Here is a 12086-nt window from a genome sequence, read left to right as displayed (position 1 = left end):
GAGATCCATTACTATTCATTAAAATAACCTTCACTTTCCAGCACTGTTTGTGTTGTAAACAATCAGCGTACAGTGCAGCGGTGGAGTATGCGTTCCCTAAAAACCCTCCCCCCCTTTACTTGTCAACACACACTGACATGCACACACAAGCCTCCGCAGTCTCTTGTCTTTGCAAAGTAATTTGTAGAGGAGAAGATGATTGCTCTCCATCATGGTGACCCTGGCAGCGCTTGACGGCGTGCATACACAGATGAAGATGAATGCAGTGGGTTCGGTCGGCGGCGGGGGTGTCCTGCCTCTTTCAGGGCACATTGGCTCTAATGACGTGATTGATAGCTTGTCCCGGATCTGCCGAGCCTCTCATTAATCAAGCCGCTGACTGGATCCAATCATTTGCTTCACCTGCACACTGATGGACAGGGAAGGATGCGGGCCCAGGTGCTGACACATGGCCTGCTCAGGGCCTCGGCAGCTTCTCCTCAATGTCAGCGCCACTAACGGCCGCCTGACAGCCAGCACTCAAAGTCTCGCTGCCTGACTGCTGGAGGAAGTGGGAGAAAAACCATGACAGCAGCTGTGAATAGGTGCGAGACATGTGGACAGGTGGTGTGGACCTTCAGGTTTATGGTACAAATAGCATACAGTAGGTTTGAATGTTTTTTTTTTTTGGTGTGTGTGTGTGTTCCCTGTATTATTTTAGTCAGTGATAAAATGAAAATGTGTCATGAGGAAAGATGTAAAAAGTAGTATGGGCAACATGCCATCATTTCAGCGTTGGTTACACTGCTAAATTGTCCTCGCAATGCCCATCTGATAGCTATTTGTCAGCTCATGTTCCTCATGCTATATAAGCAGAGACTGTTTACATGGATCTCTCTCTCTCTCTCTCTCTCTCTCTCTCTCTCTCTCGCTCTCTCTCTCTCAGCATGTTTGAGCATGTGGAGAGTGGCCTGGTGCAGGATAGAGGTGGACCCAGTGAACCGGCAGAGCAGAAAATGTGTGCTGTGCTGCTGGCACTGTGCCAGGGAGCAGGTGGTATTCAGAACCTGAAGCAGATCCATCACACCATCCAGCTCAATGAGGTGGGCATGCACTGGTTTTTACCAAGCAATTAAGCAGCACTGCATCCACAGGCAAAAAGAGTTTAACTCTATACACACATACACACACTCTGCAGGAAGAGGTTTGGAGCAACCTGTGCCACCCATGTGGCAAAGAAAATGCCAGCGGAAGTGTCGTTGTGCAGTCAGTTAACCATCCTCTAAACTCGGTTAGACCCCAGCACTGCTGAATGCTCAAATCTGATTTGTTAAAAGGTGTTGGTTAATTATCTAAAGTGGACAAAAGTGCCAGTTGCACGGTTTATATGCACTTGTACTCAGGCTTGCCGTACTCAACTCCGACTTGTGCCCTAATTTTAAGGACTCGTGACTTGACTTGGACTTGAGCACTGATGACTCGGACTCGTGCATTAACTGCATTCAGACTCGTAAACTGGAGACGAGGACTCTGATTTTTTCTTCTTTTTTTTTTCGTAACATGCCATAATAATTTAGCATAAGATATTTATATCTACATTAATTTTTATACTAATTTTGTGCAAGAGAGAGAATGCACATTCACCTGTTCATACGTCATGTTGAGGACCAAATTAACGTTAACGGCGCTAAAATGCCTGGAGAGACGCGTCTAGGATTGTCCGCTTTGCTTATACGGACTTCTCGTGCAGTGGGAAAAAATGCACTGCTGTGTGTTCCATATGTAGAAGAACTATCGAGGAGACGACGGGGACAACCTCGAACTTCAATCGTCATCTGGTAAGACTCGACCCAGAGAAGGAAGTGACACGCTATGTTCATTGCTCTGTTGATAACAGGGCTTGCTTGCTGACCGAAGAACTAGCTAGTGTTAACCCTCTCTCATGTTATTTGCCCTGTTGATAGTGGGTGGGGCTTGCTGAGCAATGAACAAGCTTTTTATCTGTAGCCTGTTAACTAAAATGGGGCAGTCGAGCAGGAACGTTAGTCCAACACAGCAGCAGACGCTTTCACATAAATGCAGCAACAATCACTATCAAATGGTGCGATTGGAGTCTTGTTCTTGGACTCGACTTGGATCAATAGTGGACTTGACTCGAAATTTTCTTTAATGACTCGGACTTGAACGTCGAGGACTCGAGACTGGACTCGGACTCGACTACAACACTGCTTGTATTAACACGTTATCATCTCTGTCACAACTTTTACACAGGGAATGGTATAATGGATGCTTCAGAGTTTTTGGAAGGAGTCTCCAGTGTCAGTGCAGTGTAATAATCAGAAATAAAGCTGTTCCTTGTCCACCCCCATCAGTCCCATTGGTATCAAGTTTTACCGGCTTTTCATTTTCTGTTCCACTTTTTCATTGCAAGCACGGTGGAGCCAATCCCAGCTGACCTTGGGCGAGAGGCGGGGCACACTCTGGACAGGTCACCAGTCTGTCGCAGGGTGAATACAGAGAGACAGGCAGCGATTCACATTCACACCTATGGCCAATTCAGAGTAGCCACTTGACCTAATCCGCATGTATTTGGACTGTGGGAGGAAACCAGAGCACCTGGAGTAAACCCACGCAGACACGAGGTGAACATGCAGAACTCCATACAGAAAGGGCTGCATTGGCCGGCAGGTTCGAACCCAGAACCTTCTTGCTGTGAGGTTGTTCTATTACTGGTTTCCCATGCAGTTCAGTTATTATTTGACAAGCCCAAATCAGAAACAGTTGGAATGGTATGGAAAATGCAAATAAAAAACAAAAGCAGTGATTTGTAAATTGACTTTGACTTGTATTTCATTACAGACAGTATGAACCCAAGATATTTCCTGTTTTGTCTGGTCAACTTCATTTCATTTGTTAAATATACATCCATTCCTGTGTTTCAGGCCTGCACCACATCCCCCAAAAAAAGTTAGGACATGGGCAATTCATGGCTAGTAATGAGGGAAAACAAATAAATAACGAGGTGATGTCAACAGATGATTGTAATCATGATTTGGTACAAAATCAGTTTCCAAGACAGGCCTAGTCTTTGAGGAGCAAACATGGGCTGAGGATCTCCAGTTTGTCAACAAATGTGTGAGAAAATTATTGTAATCTTTAAAAACAATGTTTCTCAAAGAAAGATACAAAGGGGTTTGGATATTGCAGCCTAATATCATTTCAGTATCGATATTATATATGGTGCATAATATCATTAAACAATTCGAGAAATCTGGAGAAATTTCAGTGGCAAGGGCACAAGCCTAAGTTGAACACCTGTGATCTCTGATCCCTCAGATGGCACTGCATCAAGAACCATCATTCATCCATAGCTAATATGACCACATGGGCTCGGGATTACTTTGGCAAACCTTTATCAAGCTCTACAATACAGAGTTGCATCCACAAATGCCACTTAGAACTTTACTGTGCATAAAGGAAGCCTTGTATTAATTAGCCATGGGTTAATTTGGAGAAGTAGCCTTGGGCCCAAAGGGTTTCTGGTTCAACTCGGGGGGGGGGGGGGGGGCTTCCATGAACAGCATTTCCCCCTCCCTCTGTATCATGGCTGACGCACCCTTAAAGGAGTACGCCACCCCCAGGTGAAATTGAGTCAGTCCCTGCAGTCCCTAGAGTTGGATGAGTGAGCCAAAGCGTTTTGTAGCCGACCCAGCCATTGTCCTGATCTAGAAACGCCCCGGTTAGCTTTAGCTTAGCGTAGTCGCTGTAATCCGGCGTGTCCAGCTAGCATGTCGTTGCAAAAGTGAATCAAATAACTCAAGATTTTTTATAATTATTTCTCATGACCTGTACATTCACATCGAGTACACATATCAATGCAAATTAACACGAAGGGATTTACTAGACCAATTTTCGGCCACAGCACAGGCAAAGCACCGCTGCAGGCGCAAAGACACCACGCAGCACCACAACTTCCGTCAATACACCAGTGTTACCAGGGAAACCAGGGTTTTCAGGTGCTGCGTGGTGTCTTTGTGCCTGTTTTGCCTGTGCTGTGGCCGAAAATTGGTCTAGTAAATCCCTTCGTGTTAATTTGCATTGATGTGTACTCGATATGAATGTACAGGTCATGAGAAATAATTATAAAAAATCTTGAGTTATTTGATTCACTTTTGCAACGACATGCTAGCTGGACACGCCGGATTACAGCGACTACGCTAAGCTAAAGCTAACCGGGGCGTTTCTAGATCAGGACAATGGCTGGGTCGGCTACAAAATGCTTTGGCTCACTCATCCAACTCTAGGGACTACAGGGACTGACTCAATTTCACCTGGGGGTGGCGTACTCCTTTAAGCAAGACACCGAACCCCCCAACTGCTCCCCAGGCGTTGTAGCATAGCTGCCCACTCCTCTGGGTGTGTGTGTGTGTGTGCGCACATGTGTGTGTGTTCACTGCTTCAGATGGTTAAATGTCGAGGAGGAATTTTGCTGTGCTTAAGTATATGTGTGACAAATCGAGCACAGAAGCGCCATCCAGAAGCGCCGTTGACTTCTCTGGGCTCAGAGGCATCTGGGATGGACCATCACACAGTGGAAACATGTATTGTGGTCAGATGAATCAGTATTCCAGGTCATTTTTTGTAAGAAATGGACGCTACGTGCTCCAGACCAGAGACGAAAAGGACCATTCAGACTGTTACCAGCAACAAGTCCAAAATCCAAGATGTGTCCTGGTACGGGGTTGTGTCAGTGCCCTTGGCAAAGGTGACTTACACTTCTGTGATGGAGCATTAATGCAGAAAAGTGTCTTGAGATTTTGGAGCAACATGCGCTGCCTTCAAGCCGACATCTTTTCCAGGGAGATTTCAACAAGACAATGCAAAACCACATTCTGCTCACGTTACAAAGGCATGGCTGTGGAAGAAGAGGGTGCCTGTCCCTTCTGTCCCCAACAGAGAATGTGTGGAGAATTTTGAAACGAGAACTACGACAACGACGACCCTGTAATGTTTCGCACTTTAAGACCTGTTTGCAGGAAGAACGGGAGAAAATAACACCTGAAACACTTCATCACTTGGTGTCGTCAGTCCCTAAACAGAAGGAATGGCAAGATTTATAAAGTGTTAGATGCCTTACCTTCATGCCCGGATCACCGCACAGGCTTCATTTGGCTTCAGCCCCCCCCCGCCTCGCAGAGGGGCCCCCAATTAGTCAAAAGAAGAAAAAAAAACCCTTCATATTCATTGGCTCAAAATGAATATTTAAATAAACGGACGCTGATTGGGTGAGGCAAATCCGCCTTCCATATATAAACGTTAGACGTCACGCACGACGTCACTCCACAGTTGAACAGTGAACATGTGTGACAGAAAATACGAGAGCGGTGCTCAAAAGCGCAAGGCGCAACGGCAAAAAGCCCAACGTGACAAAGCTCTATTGAGCAATATACCAAAACTAACAGGGTTTTTTTTAAACCTAATGAAACCCAACTGGCAAGTGCAAGTCATCATGACAAAGTTTAATAATGAAAGAAAAAAAAACTTTAAAATGTAGAAAATAGACAGTTCTTTACAGGTTGATGGGATAAGATGGTGGTGGCTGGGGGGCCTACAGCAACTTGTAGCCTAGGGGCCCCTGGCCATGTTAATCCGGCCCTGCTTACCTTCCTAACTTTTTTTTTCTGATTTGGGGTTTTATTTTACAGTTTGATCATTTCTGAGTATATCTGATTTCTCTTCTGTTTCTGCTCACAGATTTAGTCAGTGTGACTTGTGCACTATTTTTGACGGAGTTTGAAGGTTTTTTTTTCCCAAGTTATTCTGAAGTGACATGCTTCATCGTGTCACATCTATACATATCTCTGTCCTCAAATCCTATTCTGGATTAAGTCTGATTAATTTCTACCATTGTCGGGCCAATTACTGAGGGAATAGAGAGAAAAAGAAATGTCCATTACTTCCAAAATTGGATATGGAATAATTGTAGAGATGTACTCATTTGTCCATTGGTGTGTTCAAAAGGCCTGTGGAGATTCCTGCTTAATTTTACCATTTTAATGGGTGCTTGCGAAATGTAGTCTAATAATAATGTACGTCTAGACTCATCCAAGTTCGCATGAGCGTTACTATCTTTGTCCTTTCAATCATTTAGACCTTACGTGCTGTCTTTTTTTAGAGGGTTTTATTTAACTTACGCCACTGTATTCTCTCTCTCTCTTTTTTTTTTTTTTTAACTTTTCTGATTTTTTTTCAGGGCTTGTTAAGGTCCAAGCTTGCCTCTGCTAAAGATAGTACATCGTCTCCCGAGGGACCACCGTCTGTCCTGTTCTCCTCAGCAGCGAATGCACTAAACAGTCCGCCCCACTTCAACCCACTCTTTCACTTTGACCACGTCGGCCACGCTAAATTTGATCAGGTTGGTCTTTTTTCTTTCAGCATCTTCCCAAAATCCACTCCTATGCAAATATAATGCAAGTGGAACCGTTTTTTTTTTTCCTTCTCCAGATACATGCCATGTGGCGTGTCCTTCCCTTCTAATTTTATTTAAAGCAGTTCATTTATGCAGTGAACTATTTTTGCTCCCCCCCCCCTTTGTGCTTAATCGAGAGCTTTTCCTCAAGGCCACAGGAGCAGAGCTGACAAGGTGAACACCAGAGAGGAACTTTAAAGTGCTTTTCTGGGATGAACTCGCTGATTCTCTGTAGGTCACATGGTCCCACTGCAATATTTTATCATGAAGCGGGGAGACAAAGAATAAACGCTGCAAAAAAGGTTCTGAAAAATAAACATGAAAGTTTGAAAACACTCGAGAGGTGAACTCATGAAGTGGCTGTGGATCGAAAGAAAGAAAGAAAGAACTAATCCAAGTCTGTTTCGGCTGTACAATGTCGTATTTGTTGGGTTTATAAATGCAAGGTATCTCGGTTCCATTGAACTTCTTTAGGGGCTTTGGGGTGAAGACGGGACACTTGTAAGATTTGGAGGTCAATCAGTGAAAGAAATCTTCAGGAGAGCTTTCTACTTTTGTTCCTCTTTTGTTGCTGTCGAAGTTTTTTTTGTGTGTGTGTGTGTGTGTGTGTGTGTGTGTGTGTGTTTTTCCTTAGCTCAAAAGCTAATACTTCACCCATTGTTGTGTGCTAGCTGGAACACTCGTAATCCTTTTCTGCTTATCACAAGCATTTGCATTGCTTTGCATAAAGCACCCTATTAAGCGGATGATTAAAAAGCTTCCCTGGCTTCAGGTGGCTGTGCGGTTTATCAAATCAAGCGAAGGGGAGGGAAAGAGGAAAACAAAAAACAAAAAAACAAACCCCACGAGTGACGAGCCATCAGTCAGCCGGTCGGGGAGGACGAGGAGGGGCCGCCGTGTTCGTCGCTTTCTGTCAATAAAAACTCTGCCTGAAGTTAAGAGTGACATTTAGGCAATCAAAGTAATCGGATTTTTATTTGCCTTGCTAACAAAGGGCCGGTCTACACACACTCGCTCAGAAACAGGAGGAAAAAAAAAAACAATCACTGGGAAACTTGCCACACAGAACAGCTAGAAGAATAACGACTTCTCGACCAAAATTGATTTATCTTTTTATAAATGATGGCTACATCCTTCACCAAATGGATGTATAAATTAATTGCTGTCTTATTGGAATAAAAACCTTCTTGTGCAGACATGATGGATAGATTCAGTCGGAGAGACCTCGTCCAGGACCCCCTCCTCTTTAGTTAGTCCAGCGCTGCTGGAGCAGTAATTTTGTGATCATATTAACGCTGATTAATAACTAACAATAGTCCCTGCTCATTTGTCAACAGGCAGCTATGAGCAAGAGAGAGTGGGACTGGGCCCAAGTGCTGTCGGCCTATCAGAGCCTCAGTCAGGTGACCTTCACAGATCTGCTGGCTAACAGGTAATAGTTCTCTCTCTCTCAAGTCTCCCTCTCTCTCTAGTCTCTCTCTCTCAAGTCTCTCTCACTCTCTCTCAAGTCTCTCCCTCTCTCTCTCTCTCTCTCTTTCACGCTCTCTCAAGTCTCTCTCTCTCTCAAGTCTCCCTCTCTCTCTAGTCTCTCTCTCTCAAGTCTCTCTCACTCTCTCTCAAGTCTCTCCCTCTCTCTCTCTCTCTTTCACGCTCTCTCAAGTCTCTCTCTCTCTCAAGTCTCCCTCTCTCTCTAGTCTCTCTCTCTCAAGTCTCTCTCACTCTCTCTCAAGTCTCTCTTCCATGCTCTCTCAAGTCTCTCTTTCACGCTCTCTCTCTCAAGTCTCTCTCTCTCTCTCTATCTCTCTCTCGCACTCAAGTCTCTCTCTCTTTCAAGTCTCTCTCTTTCAAGTCTCTCCCTCTCTCTCTCTTCTCTCTCTCTCTTTCACGCTCTCTCAAGTCTCTCTCACTCTCAAGTCTCTCTCTCAAGTCTCTCTCTATCTCTCACACTCTTTCTCAAGTCTCTCTTTCATGCTCAAGTCTCTCACACTCTCTCACAAGTTTCTCTCTATCTCTCTCACACTCTCAAGTCTCTCCCCCTCTCTCTCTCGCGCACTCTCTCAAGTCTCTCTCTCTCTCTCATGCTCTCTCTCTCAAGTCTCTCCCTCTCTCTCTCTTGCTGTCTCTCTCTCGCACTCTCTCTCTCGTCTCTTCTCTCTCTCGCTCTTTCGCGCTCTCATGCTCTCTCAAGTCTTTCTCTCACTCTCTCTCAAGTCTCTCCCTCTCTCGCTCTCAAGTCTCTCTATCTCTCTCTCAATTCTCTCCCTCTCTCTCAAGTCGCTCTCTCATGCTCTCTCACTCTCAAGTCTCTCTCTCCCTCTCTCTCTCAAAAGTCTCCCTCTCAAGTCTCTCCCCCTCTCTCTCGCGCTCTCTCTCAAGTCTCTCCCCTCTCTCTCTCGCGCTCTCTCTCAAGTCTCTCTCTCTCTCTCTCTCTCTCTCTCATGCTCTCTCAAGTCTCTCTCTCTCAAGTCTCTCTCTCTCGCTGTCTCTCTCTCAAGTCTCTTCTCCTCTCTCTCGCTCTTTCGCACGCTCTCATGCTCTCTCTCAAATCTTTCTCTCACTCTCTCTCAAGTCTCTCCCTCTCTCGCTTTCAAGTCTCTCTCTCTCTCTCTCTCTCTCTCTCTCTCTCTCAAGTCTCTCCCTCTCTCTCAAGTCGCTGTCTCGCGCTCTCTCGCTCTCAAGTCTCTCTCTCTGTCTCTCAAGTCTCTCTCTCTCTCAAGTCTCTCTCTCTCTCTCTCTCTCTCTCTCTCTCTCTCTCTCTCAAGTCTCTCTCTCTCTCTCTCTCTCGCTCCTCTCTCTCTCTAAATGTGGTGTGGACATGAAGGAAGCCCTCTTCTCAATGTAAATGTGAGTGTCTTCATTAAAGCAGGTACATTCTCCAAGCGAATCCTTTCTGTTTGTTGCTGTATGTGTGTTTCACTGGGGAGTACTAAGATGAACATAAGCGTTAAGTCATGAAATCATCCGATATTCTTCTGATCCTTTGAAGAAATCACGCCGCTTATTATTTCTAGGGACACGTAGCATATGGAACCTGACACTACTTTTATGAACTTTTTAAGCGCAGAACACATCATGTGCTTGTCTAAGCTGGAATTAGCTAAAACTCACACTGTGACACATATGTTAAGTCTGTTTTATCTGATATCCTTGGTACACTTCACTGGAAACTAGCTCCAGGACCTTGTAAACCGATTATGCGCACCCGTTTCGGACAGGAGAACCATCCTTTTTGAGAGCTTTAAAAAATTGGGTTGAAAAAATTCTTGGCATTATGTCGAGTTATTAAAGATGGTTGGGGTTTTTTTTGTTTTGTTTTTTTACTCGCCATGTTAGTGCTGAGTAAATGTGGTTAACTGTTTGCAATGTCAATCAAAGTAGGCCAGGTTTAGTTAAGAAAGAAATCTGACTCATGAGACAAGCAAAATGTAAGCAGGATGTAATGTAACATCAAATTATAAATCCATTAGCTCGCCCAGCGGGTAAGCAAAAGCTCCCGTGTGCTGCCCAGCCCCATGATTTGGTTGCCTCAAAACTTAACTGATTATGCTAAACATCGGGAACTAATGTCATGTAATAATGTATGGTGAGCTGGTTATGTGCATTAATACAGTGTGTACAGAGGATATGAATTCCCAGAGAGGAGCGACTGTAAATTTCACATTATGTTTGCGACCTTAAGAAAACTCAACATGTTGTTGGCAAACATTTCAGCGATGTGATGTGGCGTTAGTCTTTATTTTCTCTTGATATGTTTCCCTGCTAGCATGAGAGATAGACCGCATAAAGACTTTTAACCTCAGTGTTTAGCATCAGTGTTTCTACATATTAAGAAAAAAATAGGTACCCTATGGGTCCATGTGGCTACCACTTATAAATAAAATAGTTTTCTGATCCCATGTCCATACAGTAAATATAGCATATATACAGCGCCCTCCACAATTATTGGCACCCCTCGTTAAGATGTGTTCTTAGGCTTCTAATAAATTCCTTTTTTTTAAATAATATAGGACAACAATGCAAAAAAAGAGAAAAATCCAACCTTTAATTCAAGTGCATTTATTCAGTGGGGAAAAAAAATCCCTCATTAAGGAATAATTCAGGGCGGCACGGTGGTGTAGTGGTTAGCGCTGTCGCCTCACAGCAAGAAGGTCCTGGGTTTGAGCCCCGGGGCCGGCGAGGGCCTTTCTGTGCTGAGTTTGCATGTTCTCCCCGTGTCCGCGTGGGTTTCCTCCGGGTGCTCCGGTTTCCCCCACAGTCCAAAGACATGCAGGTTAGGTTAACTGGTGACTCTAAATTGACTGTAGGTGTGAATGTGAGTGTGAATGGTTGTCTGTGTCTATGTGTCAGCCCTGTGATGACCTGGCGACTTGTCCAGGGTGTACCCCGCCTTTCGCCCGTAGTCAGCTGGGATAGGCTCCAGCTTGCCTGCGACCCTGTAGAAGGATAAAGCGGCTAGAGATAATGAGATGAGATGAGAATGAGGAATAATTCTTTTACATGAAATCATGTGTGCCACAATTATTGGCACCCCGATGTTAATACTTTGTGCAGCTCCCTTTTGCCAACAAGACAGCGCTTAATCTTCTCCTATAACATTTCACAAGATGGGAGAATACCGAGAGAGGAATATTCAACCATTCCTCTTTGCACAATCTCTCTAAATCATCCAGAGTCCTGGGTCCTCTCCTATGCACTCTCCTCTTCAGCTCACCCCACAGGTTTTCAATTGGGTTGAGGTCTGGGGACTGAGATGGCCATGGGAGGAGCTTGATTTTGTGTCTGATGAACCATTTTTGTGTAGATTTGGCCACATATTTAGGGTCATTATCTTGCTGAAAGATCCAGTGATGACCCATCTTCAGCTTCCGAGCAGAGGCCACCAGATTTTGATTTAAAATGTCCTGGTATTTCAAAGAGTTCATGATGCCATGCACCCTAACAAGGTTCCTGAGGCCTTTGGAAGAGAAACAGGCCCACAGCATCACCGATCCTCCCCCATACTTCACAGTGGGCATGAGGTGCTTTTCCGCATGCTCATCTTTTGTGATGTATTAGAGTGTTTGTTGCCAAAAAGCTCTATCTTGGTCTCATCTGACCAAAGCACACAGTCCCAGTTGAAGTCCCAGTACTGCTTAGCGAACTCCAGACGTTTACATTTATGCTTCTAAGTGAGAAAAGGCTTTTTCCGTGCATGCCTCCCAAACAGCTTGTTGCCATGTACTGTAGATAGCGCCTGATGGTTGTTATGGAGACTTTGTGACCCCAAGATGCTCCTCTTTGATGCAGTTCTCTAACAGTGAGCTTTAGAGAACTTTTTACTTCTCTTACCATCCTCCTCACTGTGCGTGGTGGCAAGATAAACTTGCATCCTCGTCCAGGCTTGTTTGCTACTGTTCCAGTTGTTTTAAACTTCATGATGATTCCTCTGACTGTAGGTATGGGCAGGTGTAGGCGAGTGGCTATTTTCTTGTAGCCATTGCCTGACTTATGAAGGTCGACACACATCTGCCTTACTTGAATGGTGTGTTCTCTTGTCTTTCTCATGTTGAAGAGCGGATAAGAGAAATAGGCCTCTGTGCCACATCATATTTATACCCCAGGGAAACAGGATGTGATGAATTACTAATTAAAGGTTCCT

General features: G+C 44.7%; 1 protein-coding gene across 5 annotated transcripts in view; it reads left to right on the top strand.

The window, feature by feature from the left end:
* The window catches only part of kiaa0825 (KIAA0825 ortholog), a 297880-nt gene that overhangs the window by 153914 nt on the left and 131880 nt on the right, over positions 1–12086 (top strand). For all 5 annotated transcript variants that reach the window (XM_060906939.1, XM_060906943.1, XM_060906940.1 and 2 more), the window contains 3 exons: positions 926–1082; positions 6233–6394; positions 7786–7880. In XM_060906939.1, coding sequence (XP_060762922.1) covers positions 926–1082; positions 6233–6394; positions 7786–7880 — 414 coding nt within the window. The remainder of the gene's footprint in view (positions 1–925; positions 1083–6232; positions 6395–7785; positions 7881–12086) is intronic.

This window comes from Neoarius graeffei, chromosome 24 (assembly GCF_027579695.1).
Source record: "Neoarius graeffei isolate fNeoGra1 chromosome 24, fNeoGra1.pri, whole genome shotgun sequence".
In the NCBI taxonomy this organism is placed as follows: domain Eukaryota; kingdom Metazoa; phylum Chordata; class Actinopteri; order Siluriformes; family Ariidae; genus Neoarius; species Neoarius graeffei.
Note: the sequence above shows the minus strand (reverse complement) of the source record. Positions and strands in the feature narration are given on the sequence as shown.